Source organism: Protopterus annectens, chromosome 4.part0 (assembly GCF_019279795.1).
Source record: "Protopterus annectens isolate FY-2018-M chromosome 4.part0, PAN1.0, whole genome shotgun sequence".
In the NCBI taxonomy this organism is placed as follows: domain Eukaryota; kingdom Metazoa; phylum Chordata; order Ceratodontiformes; family Protopteridae; genus Protopterus; species Protopterus annectens.
In genome coordinates, this window is record NC_056733.1 from 1,107,441,718 (window position 1) to 1,107,460,975 (window position 19,258).

The 19,258-nt window shown below is 42.0% G+C and overlaps 1 protein-coding gene across 5 annotated transcripts in view; it reads left to right on the forward strand.

The window, feature by feature from the left end:
- RELL2 (RELT like 2) overlaps positions 1 to 19,258 on the forward strand; it is a 610,006-nt gene that overhangs the window by 510,426 nt on the left and 80,322 nt on the right. For all 5 annotated transcript variants that reach the window (XM_044069084.1, XM_044069083.1, XM_044069081.1 and 2 more), the window contains one exon: positions 9,016 to 9,204. In XM_044069084.1, coding sequence (XP_043925019.1) covers positions 9,016 to 9,204 — 189 coding nt within the window. The remainder of the gene's footprint in view (positions 1 to 9,015; positions 9,205 to 19,258) is intronic.

Consider the following 19,258-nt stretch of genomic DNA (forward strand, 5'->3'; position numbering starts at 1 on the left):
CCACAAGTGGACATTGGCACTTTGCTGCAGTAATTAACATTAGTAGCCCATGCATTGCATTGACACAGGGACCACCTCATTCGGTCTACTACAAACATACACACACACAGAGCACATACCTATTATGTGTCCCTGAGTTAACACAACATCCCCGATATCTCCTCTTATATTATCACTGCCTTTGTAAATCTAAATTATACATAATTATACTCAGTCAATAATGGCAGACATTACAATTTCATACTTTTTATTCTTCCAAAATCACAATGCGATGCTGCACTTGTTCTATTAATTTTCTAAGTGACTCCAACTCGCATTTCAAAAATTCTGCCCGGTGTCTTCTAGTGTTTTTCCTCCCTTTGTCCTGAAGCTCCCCATCTGTCTCAACTCTTCCTAATTTTAAAGGCTACTCCTGCTACTGCCTTCTATAGGCACACTTCTCAACTGATCAGATTTTAGCCTCATACTTTTGGTCGGTTTCTCATAAAGTGTGTGGTTTTCTGTTCATATACATCCTACAATTATGTTATTGCAAAAGCCATTATTCAAGCAACTTTATAAGTGAATAAGAATAATAAGTAAAATCCAGCCCCGCTTATGGGTCATTCTCCTCATTTTATATTTGTCTCAGTCTAGGTTTCTTGCTCAGCAAGTTTGAGGGATGCCTATAAGCACACTGCTGCAGTCATCGAATAATGGTGGGGGTAGAATGTCATGCTTTTTCTTATGTTAAAATACCATTGTGATGATAGGAGGTACTGCCAGCCATACCAGGAGAAGTAGGGCAGTGGATGTATGACTTGTGCCAGCACAGCTAGCTGGAATTTTGTAAATGATTATATGTCATTTGTATAGCAAACTGATTTGTACAGATGCTTGAGCTGAAAATGTATTTGTGAGGTTCACTTGTGTTACAATGTATCAATAGTGCACCCTGCTAGAATGAAAAGAAATGTGTATGTATTATTATAACTGAATTAAATGTAATGTTTTAGTAAAGGATACTTGGACAGTAGAAATTAACCAGCTAGCTTACTTTAAGAAAAATAAGGGAAATGTAAATGAGCTGTTAAACCCCACAGTGCTGAACAGGACCAATGACAGTGGGTCTGGAAGAAGCCTTTCTTTATTAGCTCAGTAAAAAGAGGGGAAGCCCCAGGCACTGCCACAGACATTTAGATGTGTATTGTAGCTGTCTATGCTAAATTCCCATCTCAGTTTCAAAGGAGGGAGAACCTAGAAGTCAGGTGACCAGATGAGGTCATTTTGCAAGCCATCTTGGATATGTTTTACAGGGAGTAATCTCGAGTATTCTATTCTGTTTTAGGGAATCTGACTACAAAGACTGCTCATGTATTTCATTCTGCTTTGCTCTATCAAGTAAGTTATTAGGTAATATTAATTCTCCTAGATTCAGTCAGGAATATAGTGAAGCTTAGTTTAGTGTTTGTTTTTTTTTTCTGGAAATTAAAAAAGAAATTACTGGAAAAGTTCACCCAGACACTGCTACAGTTCGCTGTGAGAGAAAGGTTAATTTGTTTTTTATTTGTTGTGTTTTGTATTACTTTATTGCCTTTTTCTATTTTGTATATTGTGATTTGTTTTCTTTTCAATGTGTTTTACTTGTATTCTGCGTTTAACTGTATATTAATACTTGAAAAGAAACCACAGGTCTGTCTCTTGTGACTCAGACAGAAATGTTCCCACCCTCCCAGCCAGTTATTGTTGTGTTCTTAAACACCACTGCCTTTGTAGTTGCCTGCCCCTTATGTTAATTTGAGCATACATCTCATTTCCTCTCTGCTTTTACTGTCTGGTGTGAGTAAGCACAAAATTATAATTTTGTGAAACCACTCCCCTTCAACTATTTACATTTATTGGCCATCCTACTCTAGTCCATAGTACCAGAATACAAAAGTGACCATCCCCTTTCAATCTATCTTGCTGTTTTAAAAATAATGACTCTCCACTAAAACTTAACTTTTTAAACAGGTAAAACTTAAGTAACCTACTTTCCCATCTAACTCCTCTAGCACACACTGCAGTGTTTAGGATAAACCATTTTTTCATCTTACCTTTAAGCACCTATTGCAAGACCACCAGTTATTGTAGAGCCCACATTTTGCCTCTCAGTAGTCATCTTGGGATTAGTGCTTCTGTTTTCTCCTTGTGAGAGAAGGAGTGCAGTTACATTATTCCCTGGATACTACTGATCATCAAAAAGCTTAATAACTGCTTTATAGGTGACAGCTTGGAATCTGTGATTATATTCTGATCCTGCTGAGAGTAGGAGCAGAGTGCACTGATTCCTGATGCTTTCTGGTTGGAGAGTGAGTGTCTGTGCTTAACGTACCTGATTGGTCTGGTTGCTATTCAAGACATCTACCAGAAAAAGGCTACAAGCCTGCAGACCCTTGAGTCATCTGGGACAAGACTGTGGATCACTAAACAGGCCATGGCCTGCTTCTCTTCTTGGGATTGGTGCGAACATTTTGCTTCTGGTGAGAGAAGAAGCAAAGGAGTATTGTATCCCCACACAGTGAAGCTGTGCTGAGACCAGCATTAGTAGTAGCCAGGCAGTAGCCATTCATGCGACTCCCCTCTTTTCATCATTCTTGAGAAGCTAATTCTTTATTTTTCAGTAAGTACTGCTTGATTTCTTTCTAACTTCAGAACATCTGTTTAAATACTTCATCCTTAACTTTTCAGGGTCTACGTATTAGTTTCCCCTCAAGTGTTTGGCAGTGCTCTGTACAGACTCAGACACCTTGAGTGACATTTTTCCTGTAAAAGGAATATATAAGGAAACAGCTCCAGTTCTTAGTAATAATGATCATCCCTCCTGGCTTGTCTAAAGGTCAGTTCCCTGTGCTTTTTCCTATTGACCTGGTGAAATTGGGCATTCTGAGGCAGTGTAGCAACTGCCTCATGTACACAGACAACCCTCTCCTCTTTCCTCCCACCACTCAGACTTGTGAGAGATGTACTTATATATCCAAAATGGAAGCCATGCACTCTCAAGGCAAGACTGGAATAGCTGGTCAAGAGGAGAAGGTCAACACCTGCACCATACCACATGCAACACATAGCCCTCGAGAACACCCACCATCACAGCTCTCACATAAAAACACAAACCACTCACCCACCTTCATGGAGGCTCTCAACAGAAATCTATCCAAATGGCAGAGACCTCCAAGGTAGAAATGCACTCAACCACCGCAACACAACACAAACCACAACATACGTAGCTCACCTACACAGTGTGCCCCTCAACCTAAGCCCCTAAGGCAAAACAGCTTGCCCAATACACTAATCATAGGTGACTTGATAGTGAGGCACACTGATGCCCCACTCACTAGGTTGAATAAGGAGAAGGTAACAGTCAGCTGTCTATCAGGTGCCAGAATCCGACACATAACACACGCACTCAGGTCACTCCACAAGTACAAGTATGACTCTGTCACTATCCATATGGGTGTGAATGACCTGAAACGCACCTCCCTGGACTACACGAAAAGACAAAGAAAAACATGGAGGAGCTCTCGGATTATGTGGCCCAGGCAGGTATGACCCTATCCCTGAGCAACATCCTACCATCGCCCAGAATGATACCACAGTACAAGCAGAAAATGATTAACTTCAACAATTGGCTAAGTTTCTGGTGTCATTCTAAGGGGATCCAGTATCTGTCTGCTTGGGATGACATGATTGACAGACCTCGATGCTTTGCCAGAGATTGCCTGCATCTGTCACCCCTGGGCTTCCGGATACTGGCCAAGTCTCTTGCCACCCCTATAGTGCTTTTTTATGCAATGTTCCAAAGACCAAATTACCGCCATAACAGCTGTAAATAAATGCAATCTGAGGATCATGTTGCTCAACGCTAGAAGTCTCAATCTCAAGGTGCACTTGCTGGAAGCACTCCTCAAAATGGAAAACATTGACATTTGTGCTGTAACAGAGACCTGGCTTAAAGCAGCAGAAAGCACCCCTGTGCTACTGGGCTATAACTCATTCCACACCTTTTGGCCCCAGAACATGGACTGAAGCTCCAAAGGCAGTGGTGTCTCCATAGTCATAAAGGATACGCACACCTCCAGACAAGTAGCCCAGCATAACGCATCTGAGATACTTCAGGTACAACTAACATTGGATAAGATGGCAATTCAGGTCGTAGCTTGCTATAGGTCCCCAACCATGTCCCAAGACTCTCACTCCATGTTCCTAAGTACCCTGGAAACTATTAGGGTCCAGCCCAACACTCTCATACTAGCTGACTTCAGCTACCCCTCCATAAACTGGGAAAACTATTCGTGCACCAATACACTGGCCCAACGCTTCCTGGAATTCATCAATTCCAGTGCCCTGGACCAGCTCATTCTTACCCCCATTAGAGGAAGCAACATTGTTGACTTGGTTATTACTAACATGGGCATCCACTGCTGTACACCAATAGTCAGTTCCTCCCTGGTTAGATCCGACCACAAACTAATCACCATGGAAATTCACATCTCACCCACACACCCCCATAAAGGTAACCACCATGAAAAACTTCTCCAAAGCTGACTGTGGGCTCCTAAAAACAAAGGTGGCTAACTTCACAGCACCCATGTCAATGGAAAATAGATGCATGACTGCCGAATCATACACCAATGCACTGTACGAATACGTACATAAATGCATGGAACTAGCCATACCTGACAGAACCAAGATGCTCTCCTCCAAAAAAGGAAGCCAATCTGGTAGTCCCCTGCCATTAATAAACTCTGCAACAGAAGGAAGAAACTGTTGCAGAAAAAGGTGAAGTCCCAAGACTGGAAAAACTCCCTTATTAGCCTCAACAAAAGTCAAGATCCCTCATCAAAACCTCTAAAGCCAGCCATGAAGGCAGAATTGTGGCAGACACTAAAAACAACCACAAAGCCTTCTATAGTTATATCAAGAATCTCCAAGGCATTACCCAGGTTTGCTCTGAGTTACTGCACAATGGTACCTCCTATACTGAGCCACCAGATATTGCCAACATACTGGCCGACAGATTCAGTGCCAACTTTACCACTCCCCCCCCCCAAAGAACCAATCGCAATACCGGAAGAATGCCAGAGACCCAGCATTACTGCAGCACAGATTAAAGCTGCATTGTCCAAGGCCAAGAATACAGCTTCCATGCGACCCGACAATATCCCTGGAAGTGTTTTATATGAACTACAAAGTGAACTGTCAGCATATCTGTGTGCCCTGTTCAACCATAGCCTCACCTCAGGCTTTGTCCCTACCAAATGGCGCACTGCTACAATCATCCCTCTGCATAAAGGGGGAGTGACTATGGACCCTGGGAATTATCGCCCCATTAGCCTGATGAGTCTGATATGTAAGGATATGGAACGCATCATCATGGACCTAATTAACAAGAATATAGGGAATCTCCAAACTCTAGATCCCACACAATTTGGTTTTGTGAAAGGTAGATCATGCCTGCTAAACCTGGTTGACTTCTTTGAGTCAGTCACCAAAGCTGTGGATGAGGGCAATGCAGTTCATACAGTCTACCTCGGTCTGGCCAAGACCTCTGACACCATTCCCCACTCAGGAATTACTGATAAACTCACCAAACTAGGCATCAACCCTATATCACTAAGTGGGTTGTAAATTGGCTCACAGATAGAACCCACAGTGTGAAAGTAGCAGACTCCAAGTCAGACTGCCAACCAGTCATGAGTGGAGTCCCACTGGGATTGGTTCTGGGTCCTCTCCTGTTTGGCATCTACTTCTCAGAAGTCCAGGCCAACAGGGAGGGACTCTGACTGACCAAGTTCGCAGATGACTGCAAGCTGGGAGCCATTATTAACTCCCCAAGTGATGCAGACATCCTACAGAAAGGCCTCACTGAGACCAATGAGTAGTGTCGAAACCATGGCCTTAAGCTTAATGCCAAAAAATGCGTCATCATCCCCTTTGGGAAAAACTCAGTTCCCACTAATTACCACATCGATGGCAGCCCACTGAACAGTGAAGGCGTTATAAGAGATTTGGGGACACAGGTTCACAGCAACCTGTCCTTCCTCCACCACATTGCCACTGTGGTCAGAAAGTCCTTCTATGTGGCACATCTTGTTACCATGGGTTTTTCATCCAGGAAGAAAGAGGTCATCATCTCTCTCTACTCTTCCCTCATTAGGCCAATCATAGAATATAATGCCCCATTTGACATGTACCTCACTAGACCCATGCAACCACTGGAAAGGCCACAAAAGTACCTCACAAAGAGGATCCTAGGCCTTAAACACATGTCCTACACGGACAGACTCAAAAAACTCCAGGTATTCTCTGTCTCATATCGTCTACTAAGAGGCGATCACTGCTTGACTTACAAAGCCATGTTTGACCCAGCTCTGTTAGAAATTCTACATCTAAAGAAATCCCAATCCCTCCACACCTCATGCTTCAGAGACCTTAACCCCATTACCACAATCAACAGAATATTCTGGAGGGACAGGTTCATAACCAAGAGACTGCCCATGTTCTGGAATAGACTTCCCATACATGTTAAGCAGAGCACCTCACTGGCCCTCTTCAAGAGAAATCTTGATGAGTGGATGGGAAATAGAAAGTTCACCCCGGGGATCACTCCAGTGGCTCTACTTGGTATTGGCACTGGGAAGTAATGTTGGGTGGCCAGGGCATGTCTATGGGCTAGGCTTGTAAAGGCTCTAGGGCCATTAGCCTAGTACACACCTATGAACATATGAGTCTGCCCATCAGTGTTATTTTCAATATTTCCTGTGATTTGAACTCTGTGGTTTAGTTTAAATATATATTTAGAATGTTCTTGTTCTTTTATTATTTATTATTAAATATATTTAAACTTTTCATTGTGGCTGGTCCTTTTTAGAAAATATTAAAGCTTTGAGAGTATTTGCACATATTTATTTGGTGATAACTCTGGCCACTCCTGAAAGCCTTGCTATTTGTTCAGCATTACCATTTGTATTAACTTCACTCAGCATAACTGGATACCCTTTTAATAGCCTGATAGTAACTGACCGGTGGCAGTGAATCTACCTTACAGTCTGGGCCAAGTTGGTAAAGCAGGTAATCTGTGCCAGCCTTTCCCGGGGGAGGTGTGTGTGTGTGTATGTGTGAGAAAATTAAATCTCAGAGTGTGTGTCAACTGCTTGGGACAGGGACATGAAGCACTACTTTCACAGTGCCAGGAGAGAGCCTTATTTGGGACCCAGGGAGAGACAGACAGAGACACCCAGACCCTGGGCTGAGTGTGTGCCCTGTGTGCTTTTAAGGGAAATTGTGCTTGATGCAGAGAGGTCTGCATCAGGAAATACTGTGTGTATCCATTTGTATTCCAAGTGCATGTCCCTCTCCAGTGTCAATAGTGAGGATTCAGGCTCCTTGACTATTGGCCTAGTGTGAGGGCATCACAACCCTCACTAGACTAAATGATTATTTAGTGTAGTAGGTTATTGCAGCTATTTCCTGTGTCAAGGTTGCAGTATTTCAACCCTTTTCTCCCACTTTTCTACTTTCCTTTTTTTTTTTTAAGTTTTATGTAATATTTTACCTTACTCTTGATGTCTACTGGTGGCACAGAGGGCAAATAACTCTGTGTAACTGATGAGGGTACAGGGTTTGTGCCATTTTTGGAGCCTTTATGGTACGTTATATAGGATATCCTGTGTTCTCTGAATGTGAAGTGGTTACTGTGATTAACTCACAAATGTATACTTCTAGTTATATGAAATAAGCTCCATGTGATATAAGTACAAATATTTTACTCTTACAAAAAACAGCAGTCTCTCTTTTTGGTGTGCAGACCTTAACTGAATTATCCTTCTTGTCTGTTTGGTGTACTGTAGTTGGAAATAGGGGTCTGGAGTGGGAGCCCGAGACAGCAGTAGAAGACACGTCTTCCATGGGTCATTCAACATCATTCCGTGGTAAATGTTTGTAAGCAGTCTGAATAAAAAAAAAAAGTGATCCTATAAACTACAAACACTATGACACTGGCCAAGACATGCAAACCAAAGGAAGACAAAAGTGGTAAAAGGGGGTCAGCGCTAGAGAAGATGAGCTTCTTCAGGGACTGCTTTAAAGGGCAGAACTGTTTCTCATTATTTTTATTTTGTCAGCAATGTTGAAGGGTAAATGGAAAGTAAAGAATCATTGTTTGTACATGAAACAACGTTGAAAAGTAGGTTTAAACAAATTAAATAGCGCAGGGAATAGCAATTACATTTTAATGCACAAAAGTTGTGTTTTTAGCCATAGCAGGTAGAAGGATGGTGTTGGAGTTATCGTTGCCTTACAGCTCTAGGGTCACAGGTTTGATTCTAGCTTCAAATTGCTACCTGTGTGGAGATTACAAAGCTCACCTGTGCCATTGTGTGTTTTATTCTGGGTAGCCCAGTTTCCTCACATCTTGCCCAGACAATCTGCATGAGTTGTTATTCCAAAGTTATCCATGTGTGCTGCATTTGCCCATACAACCCAAAACATGACTGAAAAAAGCTCTAAAAGCAAAGAAAACTTCAGAATTAACACATACCATATGGGGAAATAAATTTAGTAGAATAAAGGTTCCTTCTCCACATGATATACACTGACATCCCAAAGTTGTCTGCAGAAAATGGCAAAGGTATAGACTGTTGTAATACTTTATTGAGTTATACTTTGAAGTCACAGTTTAAAATGCATCATCAAAACCAAGCAACCAGGGTCTGATGACATTTCTTGCTATAAAACAGAAAGAACGAAAGTGCTTACCATCGAGTTTAAGTTTGTAAATATTTTCCAAGTGTCAAGTTTTTATTAAATAAAACGGTTTTGAGTTTTATGGGCCGTTTGTGACTGGATATTACACTACGTTTGGTTTTGGTCAGTGTTTGGACTTATCTGCAGTTCCTTAAAATGCAAGATGCAATTACAGCAAAATTCATGTGAAATGACTTTCCAGAACTGTAGCAAACAAAAACTATTTGTAATGTCTGTTTTTGTCCATAGGATATCTCCAGTGCATGGAAAACTTCGGAGTGTTCCTTCTCATCATCACACAGTGCACCTAGGCTCAACACAGGCTCCCTGCATGCACTGCATCAAGCGGAAGAAACGATCCACACAGCAGCGCTGTCGAACTAGGGAAAGCAGAGGCCATATCTACCCAGGAGAGGTCACTGTATTCTCTGTGGGAAGGTAACTGTGACATCATAACTCCATATTATATTTGCAGCATGTTTTCCTGTGGTGAGAAAGAAAGTATTTATTCATTCATCAATTTGATTTATAACAGTTAAAGATTGCTATTATGGCAGTTTACCACTACATCAGCAGCTCAGACTTGGAGAAATTAAACTGAGGGAACCCCAAAGCAATGGAGGCTGTTAATATTATGCCCATCTTAAGTTGTATCTTCACAATACGTTACTAAATAAAAGATACAGCACACCAGAGACAAACATCATGCTTTTACTGCTGCCACAACTGGATAGAAAGGTGTAGCCCAGCAGGCTGGCTGTACATATATATTACATTTTTACATGTACAGTAGGGTCTATATTAGATCACCAAGTGCTTAAAAAAGCGAATGGTGATTAATCTACCCTATGTAAGCGAAAGCTTACAATTTCGAACTGTCAGAACAGCGATTTTTTTCCTAGGGAAAAAAATCGCTGTTCCAACAACAAAAAACATACTTTAAACATTACATTAAGTGGGGGGCTGTGCCCCCTACACCCCCCCTACTTAAATCTACCAACTGCGAGACCACACTAAAGTGCCAAAAATGGCAAAGTAACGAAGCGGTCAAGCGAATTCTTTCCCAGGGAAAGAATTCGCTTAAAAGCCGCTTTGATATTTTGCCGTTTCAGGCTTTGGAGTTCGACCAAGACGCATTCGAAAGAATGCGTCTTCGGTCTTCTAATAGGGAACCGTACAGTAGTTCCTGTATACAGTGTACCGCCTCCCACCTTATTCAAGTCTCAGAGGGTAATAAAAATAAACAACAAACTACATGACCTTACAACAGTTGCTAAATAAGCACATGGTAATATATTGTCTGCAAGAAAACAAAATGCAAGTTTGTATGACTCATAACATCCATATCAGTAGTTGCAATAATTATGGCATCATTCTCAGTAAGACTTGTTTTATATGGTTGGGAGGGTGGCCTAATGGTTACGATGTATGCCTTACAAACACAAGGTGCAGGATTTGAGTCTCACAAGGGATAACTGGCTAGGCTTAAAATGGCTCGCAAGGGCAGTTAGCTTACTACTAATCTATGAACCTATGAAATACACATATATGTGCTGATATATTTCAGTGATTCAGGGCATTTCCGTGAATCACTATCATCATATGTTTGCACATTAATCATTTATTATTATTGTTTTAAAATGTCATCCTCCAATATCATTAGTACACTCGAGTTCAATATACTTTCCTCTAATGCATCAGCTGAAACCTGACAAAGCAATTTATACTTTTAGGATAAAATCTTTGTATGCCAATGGACCTTTACTTAAATCTGGTTATTTGTAGTAGCATCTCAAAGTGAGGTCACTGGCATGTCAAGGTCCAGCTGACAAGGCGTGTCTTGTTACAGTCCCTTCCCCAGGGCTCAGTGGTATCAAGGCAACAATCACTTGGTTTACTGCATTTATATAAGTTCTGTTAGCCTGGAAATGGCTGTATTGTCACTGCCCATCTGGACATAGCATCGTCCATCAGTGCAGTTATCCTATTGTAGCATCATGGTCATCACTCCATTGCCATGCCCATGGTATGGAACATCACCGGATCTATAGTTGATAGTCTGGTCATTCTTCTCTGTGGGTATCAAGGTCAGTCCTTCTTCTACATTGGACTTTTCTTGTATGGATATTTATTTTTGGAGTTGTTGTTCTATCCATTTGGTCATGGCCACTAGTGGTTTACTTTTATAACATTGGTGGTAACCATATGTCATTTTGAAAATATGCTAACTTTTTTGGTTGAGCTTCTTTTTGCTTGTCACCCTCTGTTGTATTTTATATTTGCTATAGTTTACCTGAACCTTCATTTTCACATTTTTGTAACATTTTTAAAACCACTTTTGAGGGTTTCTTGCACAGATTTTTGGGAATATTCAGAAATGAATGGTGCCACTATTAAAGGAAAAAAAGTTCTAACTTTTGTCCATTCGCAGTTATTGAGAAGACTGGTTTGTGGTCTTCTGGTAAATTATTAGCAGTCCCATCTGCTGAGAGGCATTAAGATGTTCGCTGGCACTCAATGGTTTTGCTTTTTCAGTAGTTGATGTTAACCCCAGTTTGACATGCCCTGGGGATCAGTTATGCCAACCAGTGACCTATTTTTGACATACCCAGGAGACTGGTTGTGCCAATCTCAGGTGTGACCCCTCAGTTGGATGTACCATGGGGACTGGTTGTACCATCTCCAGCTTCCATTATGTCAACACAGTTATTCAATTCTTTGCTAGGAATCATATGCTTCCCACTGTTTTTTTAGGTATTTCTGAGTTAGTACAGGAAGCATTTGATTCAGACACTTTAGAGTGTTTTTTATTAACCAGGGTTAGTTTGTGTTGTTATTCTTTGGTTGATTTACAACACTGCTTTGTTTACTGTTAAGCAACTGACTGCTTCACCTTGGTAGCTACTTTGCTCCTATTTGTACAGGATGCAATGCTCATTTGTAATAGCCAGATGAGTTGGTTTAAAACAAATGCCATGCTCAGTTCTAATCGCTAGATGAGTTATCTATCAAATAATTTTATTCTTGCTTGTCCATTTGCAGATTTGGATTTGGCTCCTGTGTTTTATCCTGGAATTCTACTTAGATTTCAGTCATACCCTTGGATGTTAAAATGTCACCCGATATAGTCTTAAATAAAAATCTGTTTTCCTACTACTAAATGCACACGCACTTCCTCACAGTCATTCAGTGACGTACTGATATGCAGTCTCCAGCTGAATATCTAACACTAGTGGAGTGATTCATACGTTTCTGGCATGGACAGCTCCCAGATTATGCATTTCTTGATGTTCAATATATTGCACACAACACGCATGACCAGTTATCACAGTTAAGGCATGCATGGTCTCAGCTTTCCACCTTATGCACTTCAACAATTTGGAATTTATTTGTATTAATTGCCCGTATCTTACTTGGATAGAAGGAAGTTTCTCTGTTCACCTGTGAGAGAGGGGAGTTTTGAGCAGCCTATCTGTCCCTGGAGGAGTGGTTTCAGCCCAGAAGTTAGTAGTTTATCAGCCATTTTGGGCTAATTTCTATCTCTTTCACTTCCCTGCTATAAAAACTGCATTTGTGCGGTTTTGTACACCGGGCAGCACCAGTTAGCTAGAGTTAAACTATTCTGGGCTCCACGAAGTCTACTCTTCAATTTTTCCCTTAGAACTAGACAAACCTTCAACTTTAGCACTCAAACAATTCATTTCACAGTCAAGCACTTGCTTAAAACTCATAGCAAGCACTAATTAACCCTAGCACTAGACCCCCCCATACTGTCCAAAAGGACAAGGCTCTCTATTCGTCCCCACCAGCCAATCAGAAAAACAGCTTACTCTACCTATTCAGGCATATCCAAAGGGCAGTTTCCGGTGTACTCTCCAGTCCAACTGGTGAATCTGGGAATTTTGAGGCAATGTTACAACTGCCTCATGTACACAGACAACCCTCTCCTCCTACCACCAAACACTAATATATGTGAGAGATGCAATTATACAGCCAAACTGGAGGCAAAGCTCTCTTAACCCAAGACTGGAACTGACAGTCAAGAGGAGAAGGGTAATACTTGCAACACACCACCAGTCTCACATAGACCTAATAAACCAACACCGACAAATAACACACATAAATACATGAAAACATACTCAGAGGTTCTAAATAAAAATCTGCAAAAGCAACAGAGACCTCCAAAGCGGACATCCAAGCAACCTCCACACCCCATCACGAACCATGAAACACATACTTCACATAATCAGTGTGCCACGCAATCACAGCCCTTAACGCAAAATAACATACCCAACACACTAGTAATAGGCAACTCTATAGTCAGGCATACTGATGTCCCATTAACTAGGCTGGACAAGGAGAATGTTACAGTTAACTGCCTATCAGGTGCCAGGATCCGCCACATAACACAAGCACTCAGGTCACTCCAGAACAAGTACACATACAACTCTGTCATTGTCCATGTTGGTGTAAATGACCTGAGACGTACCTCCCTGGACTACATGAAAAGAGACATGGAAGAGCTCTCTGATCATGTAGCCCAGGCTGGTATGACCCTGACCCTGAGTAGCATCCTGCCCTCACCAAGAATGATGCCACAGTATAAAGAAAAAATGATCAATTTCAACAATTGGCTAAGTTTCTGGTGTCATTCAAAGGGGATCCAGTATCTGTCCGCCTGGGATGACATGCTCGACAAGCCACATTGCTTTGCAAGAGATGGCTTGCACCTGTCACCCTTAGGCTTTTGAATACTAGCCAGGGCTCTTGCCGCCTCCATAGTGCCTTTTTTAGGCAAGGCTCAAAAGACAAACCTACCACCATAAATAGCACAAGTAACTAAAAACTGAGGGTAATGCTACTCAACTCCAGAAGTCTAAACCTCAAAATGCACGTACTCGAGGCACTCCTCAGTATGGAGAACATCGACATCTGTGCAGTAACAGAAACCTGGCTTAAGGCTCCTGAGAACACCCCAGCACTACTAGGCTATAACTCATACCATACCTTTCGGCCACAGTACCAGGACCGAAACACAAAAGGCGGGGGTGTATCCATATTCATCAAGGATACCCACACCTCCAGGTTAGTGATGCAGCACAATGCATCAGAGATCATCCATGTGCAACCAACAATGGGCAAAACTGCAGTCCAAATTGTAGCTTGCTACAGATCACCCACCATGGCCCAGGACCCCCATTCCGCATTTCTGGAGACACTGGGAAATATGAAGGTACTACCAAACACCTTAATACTGGGTGATTTCAATTACCCAAACATAAACTGGGAGAACTACTCAAGTACTAACTCCCTTGCCCAACGCTTCCTAGAATTTATAAACTCGAACACCCTGGATCAACTGGTCAACACCCCCACCAGAGGGAACAACATATTGGACCTGGTCATCACCAACATGGGCGACCGGTGTTCCACACCGGAGGTCAACCCCTTGCTGGTTAGATCAGACCATAGACTAATCACTCTGGATATCCACATTCTGCCCCCACCCCCAATCAAGGAAATCACCATGAAAAACTTTTCAAAGCAAACTTCACATTACTTAAGACCGAGGTGGAAAGGTTCACAGCCCCCATGCTAAAGGACAATGCTGTCCAAGCTGCTGAAACCTTTACAAAGGCACTCTATGAGCATCTGCAGGAATGCATGGATCATGCTACCCCAAGTAAAACCAAGACTCACTCCTACAAGAAAAGGAAACCAGTCTGGTGGACCCCTGAAATAAACAAGCTATACAACAGAAGGAGGAAACTAGTACAGAAATGAGTAAATTCCCAAGAAGGAAAGACATCCCTGATCAGTATCAGCAAGAAACTATGATCCCTCATTAAATTATCCAAGGCTAGTTTAGAAAGAAAAATTGCCAATGACTTCAAAGATAACCACAAAGCGTTCTTTAGCTATGTCAAGAACCTAAGTGGAAACTCTCAGATCTGCTCTGAGTTAGTGCAGAATGGCACAAAATGCACTGAACCGACTGATATTGCAAACATTCTGGCAGACAGGTTTAGTGCAAACTTCGCCCCCCTCTCACCCCCTAAAGGGCCCATAAGCATACCAGAAGAATGTAGGGCCCCATCAATCACCGGTGCACAGGTTAAAACAGTCCTATCCAAAGCCAAACACACAGCTTCAATGGGACCGGACGGGGTCCCAGGCTGTGTCTTACAAGAGCTCCAAAATGAACTAACCCCTTACCTAAACAGACTGTTCAAACTCAGCCTCTCTACAGGCTACATACCCATAGAGTGGCGCACAGCAACAGTTATCCTGCTCCACAAAGGTGGAGCCACAATGGACCCTGGGAACTATCGCCCTATATGCCTGACTAGCCTGGTCTGCAAGGCTATGGAACGCATCATCATGGAACTCATTAACAGAGACATTGGGAACCTCCAAACCTTGGACCCTACCCAGTTTGGTTTTGTTAAGGGCAGATCATGCCTCCTAAACCTGGTGGACTTCTTTGAGACGGTTACCAAGGCATTAGACGAGGGAAAGGAGGTCCACACAACCTACCTAGACCTCGCAAAGGCTTTCAACACCATTCCCCATTCTAGTATTATAGACAAGCTCACCAGCTTGAACATAAACCCCTACGTCAAGAGATGGGTTGCCAACTGGCTCATGGATAGAACCCACATGCTGAGAGTTGCAGGCTCTACGTCCGACTCTAAACCGGTTACAAGTGGCATCCCCCTGGGCTCAGTCCTAGGACCCACCCTTTTCGGTATATACTTCTCAGAGGTACAGGCAAGCATAGGAGGACTATGGCTGACCAAGTTCGCAGACGACTGCAAACTAGGGGCCATAATTGATTCTCCGGCTGATACAGACACCCTTCAGATGGGTCTCACTGAGACAGATACCTGGTGTCAAAATCTTGGCCTCAAGCTAAATACCAAAAAGTGCATAGTCATCCCCTTTGGAAAAAACAAAATACCTGCGAACTACCACATAGGTGGTAGTCCCCTAAATACAGGGAATGTAATAAGGGATCTGGGGACCCAAGTAGACAGTAATCTCTCCTTTGATAATCATATTGCCAAGGTGGTTAGAAAATCCTTCTATGTGGCCCACCTAATCGCAAAAGGGTTCACATCTAGAACAAAAGAGGTTATTGTGCCTCTTTACTCATCACTCATTAGACCCACCATAGAATACAACGCCCCATTTGGGATGTACCTTACAAAACAGCTGGAAAGGCCACAAAAGTACCTCACCAAGGGGATTACTGGCCTCAAACAGATGCCCTATGCAGCCCAACTCAAGAAACTCCAGCTGTACTCAGTTGCATACCGCTTACTCAGAGGTGATCTCTGCCTGACATACAAGGCCATGTCCAACCCAGAATTGATGGACATGCTCCACCTAAAAAAAAAAACAAATCCCAGAGAGCCACACGCTCTAGAGATATAAACCTCACCACAACTATAAATAGGACATGCTGGAGGGATAGATTCCTATCCCAGAGACTCCCCATGCTTTGGAACAGGATTCCAATATACATCAGGCAGAGCCCCTCACTAACACTCTTCAAGAGAAACCTTGACGGGTGGATGGGAAACAGAAAATTAACCCTGGGGATCACTGCACTGGCTCTGCTGGACAGTGGCGCAGGGAACTAATGGCTCTGCTGGACAGTGGCACAGGGAACTGATGGCTCTGCTGGACAGAGGCACAGGGAACTAATCTAAGGGGGTGGCGAAAGCCAACACATTCTGGCTAGGCTTATAAATGCCCTTAGGCAGCTAGCCTAGTACTTACCTATGAACCTATATGTATCAGCCCACTATTTATATCGGTCAACATGACCAAACGACTTAGAACCATATTTTACACCATAGAGTGGCTAGCCCTGCCACAGCAGGCAATCTGTGATCTGTGTTCTCCTATCATGAGGATATTATGCACCACAGTAGCTGCCCAAAGCAGTTGGTTCATACAACTCTTCCTGCACAGCTCCATTCTTACTACCCACAGCTCCACAGAATGGCACTGAATAGAGAGAGATGGAGACAGTTGATACGACACTCTGATGCCATGTAGAAAAGGGGGTTATTGTTGATGATGATATCTGTACAAGAAATGACCTCTTTTATGGCACTTTGTCTGCTTTTTCTTTGAACAGTCATCAACATAGGGCAGAACTCTGCCACAATGAAAAATACTTTACCCTTTGACTAGTCACCAGAACTACTTTGTTTATAATACATTCAGCCAGTTCCTGTTGCACCCTCATGTCATCCTTTGCAGCTGTTTCCTTGAAGACTGCTTTGTGTAATACTTTATCTAGTTTTGTCTGATTCTAACTGCACCATTTTGTGTATGCCCTAATCATGTAGTCCTCACATCAGTCTCTCTCTCTCTCTCTCTCTCTGTGTCTCAGTCAGTCCCTCCTGAAATTGTCAGTGCTCTAACAAACTGTACAGTTCTATTAAAGTTTCAGAAAGGTGTTTTTATAGGTTCATAGATTAGTACTAGGCAGTTGCCCTTGTGAGCCATTTTAAGCCTAGCCAATTATCCCTTGTGAGAGTCAAACCCTGCACCTTGTGTTTGTAAGGCAAACACCTTAACCATTAGGCCACCCTCTTTTTTTTTTTTTTTTTTTTTTTTAACATTTGTTGACCGGGAAAGTCCGACTAGGTTCCACAGATCCTGTTTTCAGCGGAGGCCCAGGAAGAAATGCTCCAGAAGCATGTCTTTAGAATGTGGGAGGAAACCGGAGTACCCAGAGGAAACCCACGTGAACGCAGGGAGAATTTGCAAACTCCGCACAGAAGGCACCCCAGCCGAGTATCGAACCAGAGAACCTCTTGCTGTGAGGCGACAGCATTAACCGCTGCACCGCCCCACTTTCTTTGTTTTTTGTTATGAGACACAAAACATTTTTTCTCTAGAACTGAAATAGGATCATATCCATCAGTAGTTGGGGATCTCTGCTCCCCCCCCCCCCCAAACTGATTGATATGATCTCAACATCCTTTCAAAGATAAAAACGACTGTGGTAAATTAGGTTAGATGGCTGCACCCCCTCATCTTATTGAATATTCCTCCATCTGGAATGACTGTTAAAACTTCCACACTGCAGACATTACAATGTCAAAACTACTAATAACATGGTTGTTAATACTTTTGCAGACTCACATGATGATTACTGACTTTCAATTCCCCTATTGTTAATTTACATTTTGACAGTTATCTATAGCTGACTTGTTCTTCTACTACTGTTTTGTAGAATTCAGTTTATTAGTATTTGAATTACCACTTGTTAGGGTCCTGTTGTTTGTGGTCAATTTATTCAGGCCTTTGTTTTTATTTGTCTTTGTTTACAGGGTAAGTCTGACTGGGTAATACCCATTTTCAGAAGAGGCCTAGGGAGAAAAGCTCCATTTGTTTACATTGCATTATACTAAGTTCAAGTCAAACACAGAGAAGTTCCATTTCTTTTCACATTTATACACAATCAGTGGCTACATTTCTATTTACATTTACACCCAACAGTAGTTACATTTATACATATACAGTGTAAGATTGTATAGAGGTGGAAGTTAAAGAGAAAGCACACGTGCAAGTTAGTGGATTGTACAAGCAGCAGTTATGTATAAACATTGTTTTGTCATTTCAGTAAGAGGTTTAGAATATCATGTTTAAGGAGAGTATTTGGGTAGTATTGTACAATGAAAAAGTTTTAACCCTGTGATGGCATATACAGGACCAGGATTGGTTAAGATGTTGTTTCAGCAGTGGTTTAAAACTACTGTGTTTGTTGGAGAGTTTTATTTGCATGGGGATTTTTTATTCCAGAGTTTAGCAACATATTGAAAGTACAGCAAGTCTCCTGCAACATGATTTGAGTTATTTGTAAGTAATAAGAATTTGTTACTAGAACAGTGGTCACTTGCTGGACAGTAGGGTAGTAATACGTTTTGTAAATTAGAGCATTTTTCTGGATGATGAATGAGTTTGTGTTTGTAGTTCGTTGTGAATGTTAGTTGTACAGTTCAAGCCAGTTTAATTGCTTTAAGCTAAGACAATGGTGGATCCTATGAGAGAGACTGGTGGCAAATGTAGCCATTTTATTGTAGAAGGAGGCACGTTTCTTTCTCTGAGTATTGTTTATGTTTGTCAGGAAAGCAGTGGCTTATAAGAGAGTTGGCAGTAAGAAGGTGGTGGCTAGACTTTTTCTTGCAGCATTCATTGATCCTATAAAGGGAGATTAGTTTCAGGTGTGTAGATTTAATGGTGTGCAGTGCATACTGGTTATATTTGAGATCGTCATCTATTATAATGCCTAGAAGTTTACAGTGAGTTATGGTTTTAATGACATTGATTTGTTGACTTTATGTTAAAAGACTGCTTTTGATTTTGGCAATTTTTTGAGGTTAAAAGCATTAACAAATGTCAGATAAATAACTTAGTTTTCTTGGGGTTGAGTAGGAGGTTTGATTCTTTGAGTCAGGTTTCTATAGAG